At 39.7% G+C, this 21,105-nt stretch overlaps 3 protein-coding genes across 10 annotated transcripts in view; 1 reads left to right on the top strand and 2 right to left on the bottom strand.

Annotated features, from left to right (window-relative positions):
• The window catches only part of SENP7 (SUMO specific peptidase 7), a 42,334-nt gene extending 28,897 nt beyond the window's left edge, over window positions 1–13,437 (bottom strand). For 4 of the 7 annotated variants that reach the window (XM_084226845.1, XM_084226848.1, XM_084226850.1 and 1 more), the window contains exons 1-4: window positions 13,386–13,437; window positions 12,035–12,081; window positions 9,419–9,526; window positions 7,197–7,291 (exon numbers count right to left, since the gene is read on the bottom strand). In XM_084226845.1, coding sequence (XP_084082971.1) covers window positions 7,197–7,291; window positions 9,419–9,526; window positions 12,035–12,070 — 239 coding nt within the window. In that variant the 5' untranslated portion in view covers window positions 12,071–12,081; window positions 13,386–13,437. Of the gene's footprint in view, window positions 1–7,196; window positions 7,292–9,418; window positions 9,527–12,034; window positions 12,082–13,106; window positions 13,200–13,385 lie in introns of those variants that run through there. The other 3 variants (XM_084226846.1, XM_084226847.1, XM_084226849.1) reach the window with 3 other exon arrangements.
• A 732-nt stretch (window positions 13,438–14,169) lies between these two features.
• On the top strand, window positions 14,170–17,980 carry LOC311151174 (putative protein ARB2BP; the record flags this gene model as incomplete). Its single annotated transcript, XM_084201413.1, has 3 exons — window positions 14,170–14,202; window positions 14,975–15,079; window positions 16,928–17,980. The coding sequence occupies 3 exons, from the start codon at window positions 14,170–14,172 to the stop codon at window positions 17,978–17,980; spliced, it is 1,191 nt and encodes a 396-aa protein (XP_084057539.1).
• A 1,270-nt stretch (window positions 17,981–19,250) lies between these two features.
• TXNL4B (thioredoxin like 4B) lies at window positions 19,251–21,100 on the bottom strand. Of its 2 annotated transcripts, none has more exons than XM_084226616.1 (4): window positions 20,971–21,100; window positions 20,538–20,755; window positions 20,059–20,210; window positions 19,251–19,647 (listed from the first exon to the last, which is right to left on the bottom strand). In XM_084226616.1, exons 2-4 carry the CDS (start codon window positions 20,667–20,669, stop codon window positions 19,482–19,484), a joined length of 450 nt encoding a protein of 149 aa, XP_084082742.1. In that variant the 5' UTR covers window positions 20,670–20,755; window positions 20,971–21,100; the 3' UTR covers window positions 19,251–19,481. The 2 variants fall into 2 exon arrangements, with proteins under 2 accessions (XP_084082742.1, XP_084082743.1); XM_084226617.1 differs by having other exon boundaries at window positions 20,852–21,048.
• Window positions 21,101–21,105: the final 5 nt, after the last annotated feature.

Raw genomic sequence — 21,105 nt, 5'->3', positions numbered from 1 at the left:
GACTGAACAAGCCCAGTTCCCTCAGCTGCTCCTCACAGGAGTTATATTCCAGATCCTTCACCAGCTCCACTGCCCTTCTGTGGACTTGCTCCAACACCTCAACATCTTTCTTTTAATGAGGGGCCCACACACCCAAGGTGTGGCCTCACCACTGGTGAAGTACAGGGGGACAATCACTGCCCTGGTCCTGCTGGCCACACTACTGCTAACACTTCTTGACCACCTGGGCAAACTCTGGCTCATTTTCACCTGCTGTTGACCAGCACCAAGGCCTTTTCCACCAGGTATCTTTTCAGCCCTCTTTCCCCAGCCTGTACTGCTGCATAAGGTGGTTGCCACCTAATGTCAGGACTTCAGCTTATTGAATTTATAAGTTGATAAGCATTATAGATCATAGATGATTTGTCAGGATTTACTTTATTTTCAAACCTCTGAGAACAGGACTTGTTTTCCAAGAGCTGGTCCTATGAAGACACTGAAGTTCAGGCTAATTTTTTGGGTTTTAAAGATTACTGAGGAGAGAATTGATTTTTTTCCTACTTCATGTCTTGCATAATAAAAAAATTGTTCTCACTGTATAGTAAGTCTCTTTTTAATAGCTAGGAAAAAAACTTTACTACTCAAATAGCTGTAACACACATGCTATAGTAACATTTCTTAAGCAAAGGGCTTCTATTCCTCAATGGGTTTACATGTGCAAGCAGCTGTATGTCCCACTGACATGCTGCCTTCAGCTCAGCAGCCTGGTTACATGGTACCTCGTGGCAAATACAGGCCTGGCATGGAAGCTTCTGTTGCTGAAAGACAGACATGCTTGAATCTAAAATAAGGTCTGGAACTGCCATGCTAGTGAAACACAATTAACTGGGGTCAGATGTTCCACTTAAGCCTTTTATTTTGCTCTTTCAATCTTGACATTGAGATTTCCTCTCCCTGGTTACTTCCCATATTCACAAGACACATAACACCTCACTGAACCTGAAAAGACAAACGTTCCTACCCACAGCTTAGACAACCCACCCATAATCTGTGATGGCTGCCAACATGATGAGATCTCTGCACCCCTGAATGCCATAACGTGCATGCCATGAGCTGCTTTCTCCTAGAGCTCTGCTATGCCTTTCCAGACCAGCAGTCTCCAAAATGTTTTAACCACACATCCCTACCAGCAGTAAGCATTTTAAGCACATACCTTCTACAAAGTTAATTAAATTAAAATCTACAGAGATGTACTAGTGACATATTGATCTTAAAGGTTTTTTCCAACCTCAATTCTGTGATTGTAAAACACAGAAATAGAAATTTAAAAAGGAACATAAAGGTGATATAAACATTTAGTAATTGTACAAAAATATTTCCTTCCTGTTTCCTGTATCCCTTCCTTGTCTTGTCACACCACACTTGGAAGACCACTATCTAGACAATGCACAATATATCTAAACACCTCCTTTTCAAACCTAAGGAACTGAAGCTCAGGTGAAGGCAGTTTCCTTTTATCTCTGAGCTACTGAAAGAAATTTGCCAAAGAAAAACTGATGGAAAGGAGCTAAGGCTTTATCTCAAAAGACGAAGAAAAGAAAAGGCATCAATAAAAAAGAACCCCAAAACTCACTTAAGGCACTCTGATGCCAAGGACATGGACACAGGACCAAGTGTTATGTAACAGATTGATCCAAATTAGCTGCTGGAAAAACAGTCCAGGGTTTATCAAGTGAGACATTGGCTCTGAGAAGGCAATAAAAAGTCACATGTGCAAAGACAGTCTCACTTGAATACCAACCTAAAGCACAGCAGTGTTCCAGAATGTTTTATGCAGCCTGGAAAAGGCTTTCACCTTTCTTTTCTTTCACCTAGTTCTTTATACGGTCTATGAATGCCAATGCAAAAAAGAGCTCCAAGAACGTGCCTCAAATACTGTAGATGTCAGAGAGGCTTGTTCAACACTCTAAGGATTCAGAGACTGGACTTTCATTTCCAGATATGTTTTAATTACTGAAAAGCTTTACAAAGTGAACACAGGTCCTGAGGATCAGTTTAGTAACATTAATGTCTTAAATGGTGGAGCTCAACTGTAGCAGCTTAGTGAGCACATCCCAATCTGGGAAGTGTTCTTGATTCAGCACAGGAAGCAAGAGACTTATTTTCCTATAAAATCCCCACTAAATCAGAAGTTCTGGCTTTCTTCTGGACTTCTCCAATGTTGAGCTCACACATGAACCACAGTTTAATACCTCAGAAGGGCTTATAGCAATCAGACTTCTGCATCATTTGTTCTTTGTCCACTGTAATGGATATAGAAATAAGAAATAAACAGTACCTAAGGAATTAGAGAATATATATATTTAAGAAACATGATCAGTTAAAAAATTCAGCTGCACAAGAACTTATTAGGCTGTTAAGAAAATTTACAGAAACTGAAGCAGTTAAGGAAAATTTCAAGGTAGAATTCATGAAGAAAATTTGTATAAGTTATCTTTTGAAACTAGACATTCACTCTTGTGCTTTAAAATTATTCCCTAAAGACAAGAAACACCCAAACTACTTTATAGGGCCAATTACTGAAGACTAAAGAACTGAAGTCACTTCAGCTCTTGGGATGCCAGAAGAGACGATGCAATGAAAAACTAAGCTATTTCCCCTCCTCCTCCAAAAGGACTCAAAATTAAAAATAAAACCTTAGAGTAAATAAATTATGTTTTGTCCTTCAAATAGAGAACAGCCATAGAAGTAAGCCCTAGCAATATGCAGATGTGAACCAGAAAATTGCTTCTTCTTAAAAAATATGTTTTAAAACCATTATTGCAGGGGATCATGAGGCAACATAAATGTGCTATTCTCTATGGAACACTTCAGCTCTCCTGACTAAAAACAAACCCAGGCTATCGATTTCCCAGCTCTCAATTCTTTCTGTTTCCACCTCACAGAAATTTTATTTTTTTTCCTTTTTATATCTCAAACACATGATATCACAATGAAATTTTACTAAATTTAGGCTCAAACAGCAAGTTAATTAGTCCAGTGGGAACAGAATTAAAATAAAGACACTGTGCCCATGTATGATCAAGACTTGTAGAGATACCAAAAAATATTCCAACGTTGAGTGTATAAACAACATAATGACAGAAAAAGTCCACAGCAGGAGGCAAGGAGTCAGAATCAGTATTTCACTACCTATAGTTTGTTGGCCACCTTGAAAATTCAGGTCTGACATTCCTTCCTCACACATCAGGCTAGACTTTAACAGGCTCCAGGTTCCTATATAATTTGGTTTACTGATTGTTACTTGGAATTTAATATGCAATCTTCCCCATTCTCTTGATTTAGATGGGGTTTATAGATTTTAGGCAAGTACTTTAGCAAAAATGATCTCATAACCTCAAGCACACACACATACCATGAAGCAAGCTTTGCACTGGAAATCTATGCAAAGGAGAGGAACCTTCAACAAACAAGGAAGTCAATGGTATAAACTTGCCAGTGCCAGGCCAAGGCATCACTTCATATCCAGCGCCAGGTTTTGACTGAAGTTTTTGAACCAATTATCACCAAACCTTCAGAGTAGAAGAGGGGCATAAAAATGGCTTCCCTTTCTAAAAGGAGTATGGCCTCTAGCAGTGTTTCTTGAAAATCATGTCATTAAGACTGGGAGTACAATAGATTCAGGGAAAGTCTAAACCTAAGCCAGCCCATACATCTGTAAACAATAGTTGGGACACAGATCCCTAAATTATCTGTTAAACTGTACACAGAATAAAGTGAGCAAGTCAAGCAAAAGACATTTCAAAAGATTCAAGTGTCAAACAGAAAAAAAAAGCAAAGCATACATTAAAAGCAAGTCCCACCAGCAGACCCAGCAAACAATTTGCATAACAGTAACACTGGAGGCATCTTGGTGAAGGAAAACCAAAGATAATTATTTCTATTTCTAAAAGAAGTACCTACCATAGTCTCTCATCTACCTCCCCAAAACTGAAAAAAATACAAAAGCAAAGGTAATGAAAACATAGTTATGCATGTAATGATGGAATAAACAAAACATACATCATGAAAAATGCTGTTAGCTGCTTCTGACAAGTCTCATTTTGCTTTTTACAGGCAATAAAACAATTATCCTACCTTATAAACCACAGGAACAAAAGTTATTGTTTATACCTCTTTGGGGAAAAATGTTTGACCTCTACTTCACACAATAGTCACAGCTGCATGACATAGCTTCCTAGCCAATGATCATATTGTGTACACACACCAGTGCTGGAACTGCTGTCTCCAATTAATTCAAATTTGTATTAGAAAGTGATCAAAATGAGACAAGGAGACTACTGGCTCATTTGGGACTAAATTACTATTGTCTACACCGCTGTCTTCATGGCTATATTCTTTTACTAGTAAACCCAAGTTCTAGGAAATAAATATTTTGGCAGTGGGATGTTAAATACTGTTTAAGGGTTGTTCCCTCAGCTCTCATACAAGCTGAGGGTCTGTCCTGTGTTTACAGATTAAAGACACTGACAGACTTGATATGTATTCAGATATCTGAGCTTCTGCAGCACATGCAGCACAGCCCCAGGAGCTCCTTGACCTTTCTGAGCCCAAAGAAATAACATGATACATGATCGTTAAAGGGAATCTCTGATCGATGCATTCACTGACAACACTCTGTTGTGAGGAAACCTTTTGATTGTCCTCCTTCAGCTTCAAGGTCCTGTCCTTTCACCAGCTGATGAGAAGTCAGTGACCCACAAACATCAACATCCCTGTGAACCTCCTTGCTTTGCTGGACTAGGAGGTTATTACTGACCAAATGCACTTGTCAGGGCAAGGAGGACCAGTATGCAAACGATTGCCACAAAAACCTGACTGCTACGGGGTCAGTACCTGATTCAGCTGTAACACTTCACTGAACATTTAAAGAAATGTCAAATTTCATTTGACCTGAAGGAACTGCACACATCTCATTTAAGTACTCCTTTAAGTACTCCACCCTCCCCCCTAACTAGGGAATTAACCTACCCCAGGAGCCCTCTCTGGGATCACAGACAAACCCCCCGACACTCACCTTTCACAAGCCCAGGAGCTGAGCTGTACAAGTGAAAGTAGCTGCAGTTGCTACTACAGACCCCCATGATCTCACACCACAGCACAACTGACAGAAGCAACTGACTACCAAATTTTGTAGTCCAGAAGTTAAAAAAGCCCCATGTGAAGGTGTAGGTTTGTGCTAATATATCTGCTTTGTCCTTTAGGACTAAAATTAGGTGGCAGTAACAGTCCTGAAGCAATACTTTGGATAAAACACATTTCCCTAAACATCTGAGATTGGCTCCTATCAATAAAGTAGATTGCTTCTAAAATACCAGGAGCTAATGGGAATTTGAAATTAAGACTTATTTCCTATTTTGTAATGCAAATGAAAAATTCCTCACTAGGAATAAAAACTATTGCATCAGAAAGACTTGCAGCACACAAGTTCACTCTCCTCTTTACAGTTTTGTCAGTTCTCAGACTCTTGCTCAACAAACACCACCTCTTTAGAACCTGTGTCCTCTTTTCACTTATTACACAATGAAGTCCCCATGTTGATTCTGACTTACTGAGAAACACTGAGCACCCAAGTGGAACACTTAGTACAAGCTTCATTGCAGACAGGAGTAAATTTACTTTACAGAGAGGCTCCAGCTAGTCTCTAGAAACATATCTTTTTTCAAGGAACTGAAAAACGTACAGGTTTAATATCTAAATACTTGCTGTCTCTAAATAATTTCTCACTATTGTGCTGGTAACAATTTGTGTAAAAGTTGTGGAACACCTATAAATGCTATTTGAAAGTCTCATACATATTGAAATAAACAGAAAATTAATACACAACATATCTAAAGGTAGCTTTAAAGAAATCAAACTTCTCAACGTTTAAAGATCAGTTCAAAGTTTACTGAGAGGCTTTTAGAGATTAATATCTTGATATCACATGTTAACCATGTCAAAACATAAATAAAATTCAGGGAACTGCAATTAAATTCTGTTAGATTGACCCTGTGAGCTGCTCCCTCAGTTACAAGTTCTGACAGAAGCTTTTTGAAGTAAGTGCATGAAAACTGACAGCTATGCCTCTGAGGAGGCATGAAAATAATATCAGCATCTTTTACAATTTCAGCTCTTCTCTGCAACACTATGAAGCATTCTGAATATACAGACCAGGCTAAATAATGACTATTCATAAACCACAGACCTACAGAACTCAGCAGTGTCAAAATAACCTGCATTTTCATTACTTGTGCACTTTGTTTTTAACAGCCTCTCCTGATAAGAAACCACTTATGGGCAAGTTTAGCTGCAGTCAGAAAACAGAGCAGAGAATGCTTATTCATTTCTTTAGAATTAAGTGATTTGGGGAATAACAACTGTTTCATTATGACAAACATATAAATTTTGTCACAAAGTCATTATGTTTCCCAGTTCCTGCTAATAAATTTAGTTCTACATTTTTATTTCCACTTGTCAACTGCAGAAATTACAGCTTGAAAATTTTCTTGGATAAAACAATTACCTAGCTGATAATTCTGAAGATGATGATTTTATCTTATAATAGCATATCAATAATAATTTGCCATAATCTCAAAGAAACCAAGATATTTGCTCTTGGCAAAAGAGAAAGAAGTGGCACATCAGCAGTCTTAATAATTTAAGTGCCTCGACAGTAACACAGAGGTGAAAAAGCTCTCTTTTTGTTTTTACTTCCTTCCACTAATAATCACCATATTGTTTAAGGGATATTTTAATTGTTTTAAAGAGTTGATAAAGCTTAGGCTAATGAGTGTGGGCTTCAGAACAAAAAAGGATGAGAAAAAGAATTCTGGGAAGTTTCTTACAGATCTAAAGATGTCTAGAGGGCTAGAATGACAGTTTACACTTAAAGAGTAATGAACACCTTTCAGGACTCCAAGCAGGTTAACAAGCAGTAATTCCTCTAGTAAGCACTCTCACTCTAATGTCACAGTCTTGTGCTGAGATTACACAAAGGAAAGGTTACAGCTGCCATTAGACTACTGAAGTGTGATTCTCTGAAGGTGAGCCACCCAACAGCTTGAAAACCATCTCTGTGTGACACAAATAATTAGCTAGAGACCAGAGACACTCATCTTCAAGAAAGACTGTGAATGTGCAAACAGAGATAAACTAATTTTGAGATTACTTCTTACCCAATTGATTCTTCATCATTAGAGCTGTGTGTGTTGCAATCCTTTTGACTTTTTCCTTTTGTGGAAGGCTTTCTGTTGTTGGCACTTGATCTCCACTGAAACAAAACAAAATTGGCAGATTTCAAAAAACTTGATTATATCATAATGGATAATGCACTAGAAAAATGGGACACTGAAATAATGCAACTGACCAAATATATCAAAGTTATGAAGACCATACACAACAATTTTGCAAATAATTAATTTGCTGGATTTAAAGAATCCACATACCACCTGATCTTGAACAGAACTTTTTTCTCCTGAAGAAATATACAGGACAATTCCATTGTTTCCCAGTTTCAAGAGGGACTATACCAAACACAGACTTAAATATTAGGCCTGTTCCACATAATCACAAATATACAAGATGCAGAAAGCAGAGGCTAACACTGTGCATTTAAGCAAATTTTGCAGGCTACAATATGGATATAAAAGATACAAAGTTCTGAGAAGGAAAAGCAATTTGAAGGATTGGAACTTAGGTGACAAACCCCAGAACAGCAAGACTTAATTTGTTTTCCACATTCCCTTACCTTACCAGAAAGCACTTATATTTTCAAATTAAATAAAAGAAGCCCCACCAAAAAATAGTTATTGCCGCAATTCAGAAACCTCCACCCCTCCTTCTAATCTTCCTCATTTCTTAAAATTCAAAATATAATAAATGCTTGAAAATTATGGCACTCGGGCTGAAAGCAGACAAATTTATCTTCATTTTTGACTAAGTGTGGTTTGAAAGGGCATCTGAGAAGTTCATGCCCATGCATATTCTACAAACTTTAATCAAGTCTGAAAGGTGTATCCCAAATCAAACTTTTCACTACCATAGGGATTAACTGTAATGCAAAATAACCCATTATTAAAGTTGGCAGCAGAAATTGATTTGACTGGGCTCTGCCCTCTTCCTGCCTTCAAACACTACCTAGGTCACCTCATACCACTGGTGTTCAAGCACAGGAGAGACCTGTACATCCAAATCACTGAAAACCACACAAAGTTTCTCAAACAACATGGTGCAAACTCTGACAACTCATGACCAAGTTTTTTAAAGTAGAACATAAAAACTAGGCAGTGTTTAAAGCATTTGAAATCCCTGATTCATGGGAAAGTTTGAAATATGTATAGACATAGGTAGGAAAAATAAGAAACATAAAATTAGACAACATCCAGAAATAACAAGGAAATAAAGAATTTTTCAATTCACCATTCAAATCATAATTTTTAGAGAGGTAGATGGGTTGCTGCCACAGGAGACACCACCTCCCATTTCAAAACCTGACTGCAACTGACTCAGCTCACTGAAAGCATTACCAGTACAGAACCCAACCCCACAGCAAGTCTCTACTGCAGCATTCTCAAATGACCTGGCCTACCAAGAGACCTGGGTCACATTACCACTGCTACTCTAAGTCAAGAGAAATTCCTACCTTCCCTCACTATACCTTTCAACTTCCTCTGAGGGAGAGGAGGTCTGTTTGTCCAGACCCATGATTCTGAAAGCATTAAAGCCAGCAACCAACTCTGGATGCTGAGCTGAAGGAAACAAGAGTAGCAAAGTATGTTTCCAACACTTGACATTTGAAATGCTTATGAAATTTGGAAAATATTTATAGAGGCAAATATTTGCTTCTATATGTGACTGAGATGATCCAGACACTCAGTTATGATAAATGTCATAAGACTCTTACAGTCTTTTGGTCTTAATACAGTTATTTCTGTATTAGCACCTAAAATTCTGTCAAGAGGCATAGAGTGCTTCATATATTCTCTTAAAAGCTTAAGCTCCTGGATAACTGAAAACTCAATGTAAAGGTTATTACTATATAACAAAAAGTTTGGTAAGTGATCTGAATATAACCTAAAAATTCAGCAGTCAGAAGACAATCAACTAAAAAAATTAAATATCATATTTACCTTTATATTAACGATTTGCAAGATAGTTAACACCCAAAGAATCTGCTTTTCAATGGTTTAGGAAACATGGCACTAAGACTCCCATTTCTGTAAACGTATGCTTGCAAACAGATTTCAGACTTACACACTTGCCTCTCTCAAGACAGTCTGGATTAGTTATTGATCACAAGGCAGCACTTGGTGTTGAAAAAAAAACAGCTCCAAAACTAAACCAAAACCTCATGTAACATTCTCCTACGCACTTTACACTCTGAAGAACTTCTCTTTACCTCTTTTAAAGGGTAGTCACAATGGTGGGAGCCTGGGAGCCTTGCCAAAGGGGACTGAACTTGGACATCCTCTGACTTGGTGTTTGTTTTCTTCTTTGGTATACGAAACTGAAAATAGATGATGTTACACATGGTAAAACTAAATTATCCACTGGTGCTATGAGCTGACATACCTCCATGTACAATGTTGTCTTAACTGGGCAAAATAAAGTTGTAAGGGAAGCCCTGACTTGTGACTTTACTTGAAATGCATTCCTCATTAATTCCTGATCCCAAATCATGTGTCATACCGCATGATGAGCTAGTTTTAACACATGAAACCATCTGAAAAAGTTCTAGGTCATTAACTTTACATCTTCCAAGGTGACAAAAAAGTGACAACCAATCCACTAGAACAGTCTTCTTGGTTCATTCTGGTTTGTTTACACTCTAGTATAACTGTCTCAGCTTAGAGAATGATAAAGAGAAAACTAAATAGCTGTATGTCATGACCAGGATTGCTTTCTCAAAAGAAAAAATTCAGGATGAAGAACAATTACATCTTATAATAGTACAAGTATTTTGGTATGATAATTTAGCATCAGACTTTAATGTTCCCAAAATAGCATCAGCTATTGTCATTGCCAACTCCCACAGAAATGGAGACAGCATTTTGAAAGTAATTATTGAAAGAGAAAGCAGTTAGCAATCCACATGAATTCACCAGTTCAGAAAAAAATTTCATGTAGAAAAGAAGGTTTGTTCATTGAAAATCAAACAAAAAATAATCAAACGAAATTTGTACTAGTTCGTAAGACATGGAAGTAGGACGATATGTCCTATCAGTTAATTAAACCAGTTAAAATATCAACTGAAAGAATAAAAGTGCAAGCATTGCTATTTCTCCAGGCATCCTGAGAAGCAAAACCTTACATTGCAAATACAACCAGATGAGAATGTATCAGAAATGGAATGCAACATTTACATGTCTCAGACAACTGAATCTAGCTCAGGCAGGAAAAAACTGAAGCTACTCCATATGATGGACACTGTAAAGCATCCTATGAACTTGATTTGCAAGCCACCAGATACCTTGCATTGTAACATGAAATTACAAGCAGGGATTCCAGAACAGTGACTCTAACAACCTAATTATTAGCACCTTAACTGCATTCATTAGCTCAGCAGGTAGTCCTTCAGACAGACCATAAGGAAGCATGCTGCACCATAGTGAGATAATATTTCAATCCTTCAGTCTGAATCCTGAGTGCTCTTACTCCTTCTCTGCACTTCTTTGAAACTAAGATTAAAGTTTTTGTAATTACACCCAAATTTCTATACAGTATCTCAGGCTGCCTTTGATGGTCAAACACTGTAACAAACACTCCTTTAATAACAAGTTCTTCAAACTAAAGGATACAGATTTCACATACAGGCAACAACTTCTCAGACAAGTACCTCCCTTTTCAATCAACATGGAAGGACTGAAACAAGAGATTTTCTTTTTCAGCAGCTTCTGCAAGTAGATTATTTCAAATTTGTTTGGTTGGTTTTGTTTTAGAAGTGTCCTATAAACATGTTTATCAGTCAGAATTCATATTTCTGATCTGCACTATAATGGCTAGGAACAGATTTCTTACTTCACACCTCTACCTGCTGCCTGACTAGCAGCTTCTGTTAGGAGAGTCCAAAGAAAACACAGTTATCTAGAATTTTAACATATATTTTAAATTAAAGAGGTTCTGATAACTTCTGTAATGACATAACAGACAACATTAAGTACAGATAAAGTCAGACTCAGAAAAAAGAAGAGACAACTGACAGAAAGGGATAAAAACCACAAGATACACTAACCAGCAACACTTCCAGCTCACCACACAGCATCTTCCCAATGCTTGCACTCATTAAGAAGATGTTGGTTTATAGCACCCACAATTAACTTACAGAGCAAGCGCAAAATCAACAGGCAAAGGGAGGTCTGAATCTATGCTAAACACAAGATAGGCAGTTGCCTCAGCTTTTCCCAAATAAAAAGTGACTAACTCTACACATACTTGTGCATACACACTCGACACTCATCTAAATCAGCAATACTTTCCTGAAGGTTCCCACCTGTAAAAGCAAGGGCCAGAGAAAGTGCATGAACACAGTGCTGGAAACAGCTGATTTCTAAACCACTAGATCACCCAGACCTCACCCAATCATCCCTGTTCCTATGTCTACCATTTGTTCTCTCCAGTACTCCCCCTGCTAGAAACTGTTTTTAACAGGGATATTTTAGGAAAAAATACACACCACCATTAGAAGCCTCTGAGTACATCTCTGCAGATAACCAACTTTTACACAGTTTTGCAGCTGTTGTACTTACTTCAAATTACTCTAAAACTTGATGTGTTAGCCTAGGTCTTAAAATAACTTGGAAAACACCCTATTTATGTGTAATCAAATGCTAAGCCTATAATGTATTAATAAATGTACAACAGTAGACATTATATTGAGTGCTACCACAATAAACAGTTTCTCAAGAAAGCATGTTCCAACAAAGTGAAGAATTAATTTGGTTGCACAAACACATCAGAACACCCTAGGATACCCACAGCCTCAAAATAAAATGTTGAAAATTTCAGGAACACTTACACTGACATGACTCGAAGATGATGTTCTTCCTGACATGGTTTTCTCTACTGGAAAAAAAATACAAAGAAAAAAAAAAGAAACTTAACAATTTCTGGTTTATTGGTTAAGAGGCAAGTAGGACCACAGTAGTAGGCACTAAGAAAGAACAAGAAAATAGTTTTTGAGTAATCTAGAACAAAAAAAAACACATTCAAAACATGGACCAGGTTGCTCAAAGCCTATTCAACCTGACGTTGAAAACTCCCAGGGATGGGTCATCTACGGCTTCTCTGGGCAACCTGTTCCAGTCTCACCATTCTCATTGTAATAAATATTTCTTCCTCATGTCCAATCTACACCTACCGTCTTTCAATTTATGACCATTCCATCTTGCCCTGTCACTACAGGCCTTGCTAAAAAGTAATTGACAGCCACGCACCTGGGCAAGGCTCTGGATTGTCAGTATAGACTAAATCTTTAATGAAATTGTCCTAGAATTTATCCTTAGCTATGACATTTACTGATTAACTCCTTGTTGCAGGCACACAACTAATAAGTAGTTCACACTTAGACTATAGAGTGAAAAGGAGTAAAAGAGGACATCTGTACCACTGCAAGGGCTGCAAGAATAAATAGCAGCCAAAGATTCCTCTTAAGCTACAAACTTCATCACTAGAAGAACACAGCCCCAGAGATTCCAGCCTTTACAGGTATTCTCTTTATACCTATTCTATATGACTCTGGCATAAGACCTTGAAAGATTACAGCTAGTTTGGAGTCTCTCAAGAAGCCAAGTTCGGGGACTTATCTCAGAGGTTTTTTTAAGTTAGAGCCATAGTCCCCCAGGGTGGGGAACACGCCGATAAAGAAAAGCCTAAGTACTGCCTGTTCCGATGCCTTTGACGAGGAAGCGCGGACGCAGGGGCCGCCTGGCGGCTCGGGGGGGCAGGCACCCCCAGGAGCGGCAGCGTGCGGGCTGGCACCGCCGGAGCCCGGCCCGGCACAGGGCTGCCCGCCGGCGGGGCGCTGCGGGCCCCGAGCTCCGCACCCCCGCTCCCCCCGCTAGGAGGGGAACAGCTTCCCTCTGACCAACCCGCAAATCCCGAGGGCCTGAGCCAGCAATTCCACCTTTTCACACTCTCTCCTCAGCCAGAGGCGCAGCAACGCCGCCACCAGCCCTCCCGCCGTCCCCTCGGTGCCCTCCGTCCAACCGCGCTGCCGGCTCCGCTCGTTCGCGGCAGACACCGCGGCCGCACGGGCCCTCCCCAGAACGCTGCCAGCAGGCTGCAGCCCTGCCTTCCGCCCCCCTCTCCCGCCGAAGGGCCGGCAGCGAGCAGGACTGAACGGCCCCGGCGGCAGCACAAGCACTTACCGCCACCGCCGGAGCTGTTTACCCGGGCCGGCCCCGCCACCGCCTGCGCAGCTTCCCCGGCTACTTCCGGGCCGGGCACCGCCCCGCCGAGCCGGAGCCGCCGCCCGCCCGCGGCCCCTCAGGCCCTCCGAGCTTCAACCTGCTCGGGGTGAGCTCGGTACTGACCCGCTAAAAGCCATTAAAGAAGCGAGAAAGCCGTATCAGTTGTAAAGAAGCAATAATGAGCCCGGGCCGGCCCAGGCTGAAGTTGTACCTTGCTAATGACGTTTTCCTCAGCTGAGGGCCCCACCCCGCCAAATTAATGCCCTGCCGGGGGAATGCACAGCCGGGGAGAGCCCTCATAACTCCGGCTGGCCGCAGTTTGCACCCGCTGCCCTTAGAAATCCTCCTGCAGCCAAGGGGAGAGGAAGATTTGTTGGCTGGAGGTTTTTGCTGTGGTTTTTTTTTTTTCAGGGCAGCTTCAGAATTGTAAGTTTTGTGTGGCGCTTTCTGCTTTGTTTTCTTCTTGGTAGTGGGAATTAAAACTGGCCTGGACGAATGTTTCGTTTCATACTCGAGGTTTAGCTTTAGCTTTCCGTCAGGTGCGAGTTACAAACATAAGAGGTTAGTTTGTAACTTGGAACTATTTGGAGCGCTTTAGGTGGCCGCAAACCACCAGCTACTGACAGATCTTGTAGGTATACAGCCCAGTACGTAAAGTAATGAAAACTGAAACCATGATTTGGTTTATTTTTTTCACGCAGAGGACTTGTCTACACTCCCAGAGTGAAAAAGATTTCCATCTATGATGATGACAGATTTTACAGAAGAGCATACGGTAATATTAGGCTTTTCTAGAATGAAGTGGTTTTAAATGAAAACAAAGTAATCTTTATGGATCTTATGTAGTACTCATACTGCAGTGGTGTTTACGATAAGGCAAATGCTGCAACAAGCACCAGCTGAAGTTACATCTGAAGCATTTTAGAATCTGAACAGAAAAGTGGGAGGAAGGGAAAGAGGAATTAATTTTCGCCAAAAGCAAATTTTTAAAACTAAGGTAGCAATCGTAAAGGCTACCAGCATTAGCACCCTTGAATATTGCATTTATATATAGACAGTGAAGTACAAAAAGCTATCAATGCTGATTTAGAATGCAGACTTACAACAAAGGAGTGCATGCATTATGCAACTGTATCTGGAACAACCTGTAATTGCTACTTTTTAATTCTATAATTAATTATGTTACTATGATAAAATCAGTTCTCTGGACTAATAAATATATAATTCTAAGCTGCTATTTAAGTAAACTCCAAAGTGATAACCTATCATTAATTGCCTCAAAACTTTTCGTTTTGCATCCTCAAGCCAATTTTAGGAAGGCAAGTCATATGTGCACTTTATGTAAAAAACCAAAAACCCTTTATGTGTTTGTTTCTTTGTTTCTGCCTCCTGAAATCTTCAGCAACCCTTCACAATGCTTTGTAAAGTAGACATTCGGGGTTTAATTTAGTATCACATATCCTTGTTTTGGATCTGAAAAAACAATGTTGCTGTTAGCTGAAGTTAAAGAATAGTAACTTCCTGTTCAGAGTATGCTAGGAAATTAGTCTCTCCAATCTTTTAGGGGTGAGGAGGGAAAGGGACTGAGAAGTGGTCCCCAGCATACCACTCCAAGCAAACTGCATCTACCTATTCCTAATTCTTACAGAAAGCTTTCTGCCTTTCTTCATGCATGTCTTTCCTTAAAATATGTACGTTTTTTTCCCACTTTGTCTCATGGGAACAACAACTGGAATATGGGCAGCTTCTTTCCCACTAAGTATTATCACTTTTGCATTAATTACCCATATTTCAGTAGTATAGCAAACAGACTGTTTTCCCATTTCCTTTGTGTCTTTCGTGCCTTTCTGCAGAAGGAAAAAATCGTAGATGAATGGGTGCCCTTGCATTTTATTTGAGCTGTTTCCATTTCAAGAAACTGGCAAGACAGTAATAAATGGATTATATATCATAGCATATGATTTTTCCCCTTTTTCTATGTGTACTGATTATATGAGATAAAAGAGAGAGTATAATTTTCTAGCCTGCTCTCTATTATTAAGAAGACAGGAATGACCATGAAGAGAGGACTTAATAACACTGGCCCAGTGTTATATTTCCCTTTCAAAAGAAAAATATAACACTGGCCCAGTGTTATATTTCCCTTTCAAAAGGAAAATACATATGGTGTTGCTATGTTGAAAAGCAAAAATGTGTTTGTGTGGTTTTGTTTGGTGTTTTTTTTTTTTTTTAATTTAAGAGTGTAAGAAATAATTTTCAATCTGCTAAGCACCTTACCTCAAGGAAACTTGCATTCCTTGAAAGAGCTGGGTTCCAAATCAAGTCCATGAAAATAGTCAGATCACTTTTTGCCCTAGTAATTGGCTTCATCAAATGGTACAGCTTTTAACATAGAATGTAATTTTAACATAGAATGTAATTTGTGTTAACATAGAATGTAATGTGTTCTATAAAACTTCTTTTAGTTCAGAAAAACTTAAAGGTATACTGTCTAACTTGTCAAATATAACTTGATTCAGACCGTTATAGAGAAAAAAAAAATTACAGTATTAGGGCTAAACTCCTGTAGAGGTAGGATTCTGACCACACCAAAGGTTATACCCTGTTTGTTATTCTACAGCCAGTGCCAGTCAGTAGTAGATTGAAGAATTACTAGGAAAATAGAAGGTTATGCTAAGCTTAATTTTTCAGCTGCACAAAAATCACTTTTTGGTATAATTTATGTCAGTCATTAAAGATAATCTGAAAATGGAGACCTCAGTCCAACCTCATGATAGTTTCCTGCTTGGACTTCCTTTTCTCCTGCTCCTGGATCACAGTGGCTAGTTTACTCTGTCATCCATTCCTCTATTTCATGTGGCAAGTTCTTGCAAGGATGAATGACTAACTAGAGTGATTAGCAGAAAGCAAACACATACATATATTACCTGTTTTAGCACAGTTGAAGGTAGAACATGGAGAGTATACTGGTACACAAGCAACGGGAAGGTTGAAGTCCTTAGTAAACACAGCTTATTTTCTTTAAAAACTCAGTATCCAGTTATGACACTTGGAATATTTCCAACTGCTTAGGCCTGTGTTTCAAAGGTGGCCTTGAAACTCAGTGGAGTTCCAAGATAATGGCCAGGAGACAGCACAATAAAAGTTGTTCCAGTGAACAATGAACCATGTACATGTGCCTCCTTCTTAAAGCCCTTAATTCAAACTACCTTAAACAGATCTTTAAATAAATGTGCTACTTACAAATTTTTAACTCCCAAACTGAAATAAGGTGTAATAAAGGCAGAGGAGTTACTACTGTTGGAACTTCACAACTGACATCTCTAAGAGGTTTTAGAAGCAGCTGGTTTACTATACATCACCATGAAATACTCTGGTTCAACAAGTATTTCACTAGTAACAACTTTTAAATCTAAATTTTAATGCAGGGAGGGGTGGGTAGACAGGTGTTGTGTCGAGGTCTATCACTACTTTGATATAACAGTCTTCTTAATTTGTAGTGGTTACAAATTCAGCGTGAACTCAGTCTAAGGAAACTAACAGAGGGTTCCGAGTATCAAGAGGAACTAAAATATGACTTCAATATAAAAGGGGAACTGAGGCACCTGGATACAAATGAGTCCTTTGTTTTCAATTACTACAAGAATGGACATGAGCAGAATCATAAACGCTATGAAGTTCTGGGACATTCTATTACCCAGTATGTTTATGAGCTCCTGGAAAGCATATGCATGCTGCAGAAGGTTTATATTCCTACTGATGCTACAGAGGATGAACCAAGAAGCTTCTTTTTCATGAGCAAGGATGCATTAACAAGTTCCTCTAGCCTAATTATCTTTCTTCAAGATCGTGGAGTTTTTTGTGCTGGACAGTGGGGGCGAAGGGCAATTGTCAGTGAGGGGCTGAAATGTGGAACACAAATACCATTCATCAAAATGGCCCAGGAGAGCCACTGGGAAGTGATTGTACTGAACCCCAATGACAATTTCACTGATCTGAACACCAAAAAGGAGAGATTTTCTGCCAGGGAAGAAGGGCTTACTTTTACACAGTCAGTCTGCTGGATCCCCAAAAGGGGCAGCAGCAGCCCCGAAGAGCATACCATGTATGTGTGGGATCATTTCATTGCAAAGAGTGCAGCCAGGAACGTGGCCTTCATTGCCCATGGCTATGGTGGGTTGGTGTTTGTTGATCTGCTGGTGCAAAGGAAACGTGAGGTGATGAATAAAGTGTACTCTGTGGCATTCATTGACTCCACACACTACATACAGCACCAGAGCAGACACGATCCAGAAATACAGGAATGGATACACAAAAACTGCCGAGAATGGGTGTCAAACAGTAAACCCCTAAATAAAACTGTGCACTTTCTCATGAGAGTAAATTGTCCTACTTTCTCTGCTGGAACAGAAAAGTATAGTTTAGCACCCTCCTGCTGCTTACAACCCATCTTTAAGTACCTGAAGAGCATGCTGAGAGCCAAGATCACAACAGCCTTGAGGAATTCACCTGTTGCAACCAGAAGCAGCACAAGAAAGAAGACAGGCAATTAATAAAGGTACACTGGTTCTGTTCTTGATAGCGGTTTTTTCCTTTCATAAGTGCCTCTGCACCTTTCAGTCACTTAAGTACCTTCGTCTCACTGTGGAGAAATTCACAGTTCTAAGTTTGAAACTATGTTTGGTTTTGAGAAGAAAACCACACAAGTTAACTTTTAGGAAAGATATGCATTGTTGAAAGCCTTAAGCCACAACCCTTTGGCTAGCTTTGAAATTTAAAGTTGAATTAAAGATGTTAAGGTATACCAACTCTCATCTATCATTTCTATCATGAACATTCTATAGTTTTGGCTCTATAATCAGACTAAACTATCAGGAAAACATTTGCTTAAGTGCTTAGCTTCATTAGAAGGCCAAATCTGGAATAGCAAAAGCATCTATAAACAATCTGTTTCCTCCTATGTACCATGCATTGTTTAAAATCTTTCAAGTGCTGGAAACATCCACCTTTCTCCTTGAAACATTTACTGTTAAGCTGAACAATGCTTCAGGGAAGTACATACTACTACCTTTTCTTCAGTGAGAGCTGGTGTGCCCCAAACATGACACACGGAGGTAAATTAATTTCCATTTTAAAGCCAACTAAGCCAGTGAGATTACTGGACATGAGCTGCTATACACTAGTCAGGTAACCTGCAGTTACCAAACTGATGCCAAGGAATGACACTACTGCTTCCTCTCAGATGTTTAACTTTAGACAGAGGTGGGAAATACAGTTTTTAAATTTACATACTCAAGGCTTGCAATGTGTACAAGCAGAAGTTCAAATAATCTTTAAAGTGAATGTAAACAAAAGAATTATTCTTAATTTCCAGTTCAAACCCTTGGGAATCAAAAGTGTCCAATTGCCACAAAAAAGGATCCTTTGAAGGATGACAAAACCTTCTCCTACAAGTGTAGAACATTCCAATCTCAGTCAAAAAAGCTGTTGAACAGTAATAATGGGTATCAGAGAGAAAAGAGCATCAACTTGCCTTCGTGTTTTTATCCATTTCAGGTTTCAGTCATCATCTCTCAGAAGAAACTTCTGTTCTGTTATGCAGCAATGGGTAAAATGTAGCACTCTATAGGAAAGGCACATTCAATTGGATGTTCTGGAGAGCAAGCACAGCTTTTTTTATTAATGTCAGGTTTGCTGTTATTACATCTGAATGAAAATGGTACTAAACAGACAACTATCAGAGTGCCTTGGTTCTCTGAAGAAGGTTGCACTGGAGATGCCACAGCTGAGGATGTACACAGCCTGCCTGTTTTGCAAGGGCTGGTTAGCACACAACTCAAAGAACATTCACTTTTGTGAACTCTGTGCATGAACACGTAGCTTTATTTATGAGAGAAGCATGACAGAATATCTGCCTTCAGAAGGAGACCAATATGATCCTTCAGGATAAATGCTCAAAATGTCCCACAATGTCAGAGGAGGCCAAAAATGCTCAAAGGAAAAAGGGATCTACAACATTGTCCATTTGTGTAATTATTTTCTCAGGTCAACCCATTAAATTCCTTGGTAGAGAAGGTCGTATTTAGGAATGTTATTGGGATCAATAGGACTTCTCACAATGAGCTTTCCCCGCATTGCTCCGCGGTAGATCACTTCAATCAGATCTATAAAGTCTTGCTTTGTTTTGAAGCTTCCCACAAATTTGGTGTGATCTGGAGACCTAAATATAAGCATGAGACAAAGGTAGAATTGTAATGTTAAAGAATTCAGAGAAAAACCACCTAAAAATGTGAAAATATGCCCAAATAAGATAAGGAGTTCTGATCTGGTCATTCTGAAAGAATGAACTAACTTTGAAATGGCATAACCAAGTCAGGAATATGCTGTGACCTGCAAAGGTCAAACAGGTGTAGTGTCATGTCTAAGACTTTAATAATTTCTTACTATTTTTTGCAGAGTCAGACATATTTCAAATTACTTCCCTATTTATATCCTTCTGGCTTCCTACAGAATTCTCAATTCAGATGCTAGGAACATTATAGTTTTCAAATGTTATCTTCCCCAGACATGATACCATAGAAAACGACTGATAATTCTTACGGACATAACAGACAATGGTAGGATGACTTACCCATAATCAACCTTCATGTGCTGTCCATTGAAGAAAAATACAGTAGATGGAATGTAACTGATGTCAAAATACTGGGTGTACACTGGGACGTCGTTCACATCCACCAGGTAAATGACTGCCATTTTACTTAGGTCATGAGCTGTTTTTGCAAGCTGCCAAGAGTGAGAAAGGCAGATGACAAATAGACTAAGAAACGAGGACAAAGAGGGTGGCAAGCTTTATAAAGCCTGTTTCTCTTATGTGTTACCAGCTTAAGCAGGTATAGAATATCACATCTTGTCTACCTCAAGCACTTTGTTCAGCCACTACAGAAGTAACATAGATGCTTACTTCTCAAACCTATTTATAATATAGTGTAATTTCATTCTATATTTGTCACCATACTTTTTATGAGTGCCTATCTTAGCAAAAGCAACATTCTCTTCTATGCACCAAATTTACTTGTACAGTCCGTTAAAAAAAAAAAAAAAAAGTCTTACAATATCATCGAGCTGCAGACAAACAGTGTCATTATCTCTTCCAAAACGGAGAACCAAAACCTTCTCAGCGACGCTTTTTATTGCCTGATCCACTTCCCTCTTACAGGTCAGTTTGGGCAGCAGAAAACTCATCGCGACAGATCACGGTCTCCACTAAAATCCCAGCCTTACAGTTAGGAGAAAAACAACAAAACAACGCACCACCAAACAACGGCAACCTGCGGGCCAAAAAGAAGCGAAACTTCGCTGTGCTATTAAATTTTTTAAAAGGAAAAAAAAGGAGGGGAGGGGAGAGGAGAGAGTGAGAGAGAGACCACAGATCAGCAGGCCGGGCTGACAAACCCCCCGGCCCCGGCCGACTGCCTCGCGCCCCAGCCCAGCGCGACGGCGGGGCCAGACCCTGCCCCGCACCAGGGGCGGCGGCAGCACCCACCGGCAGCCCCCTCAGTGCCCGGGGGCTCCTCGGGAGTGGAATACGGGAGAGTTCGGATCACCCCGCCGCAGCTCCCGCCGTGAGGGCGCAGACAGCCCGGAACGCTAGCGGTGCAGCCGCGGAGCGCCGGGGACA

Source organism: Fringilla coelebs (assembly GCF_963513975.1).
Source record: "Fringilla coelebs genome assembly, chromosome: 2".
Lineage (NCBI taxonomy): Eukaryota > Metazoa > Chordata > Aves > Passeriformes > Fringillidae > Fringilla > Fringilla coelebs.
This window is presented reverse-complemented; position numbering and strand designations above follow the sequence as displayed.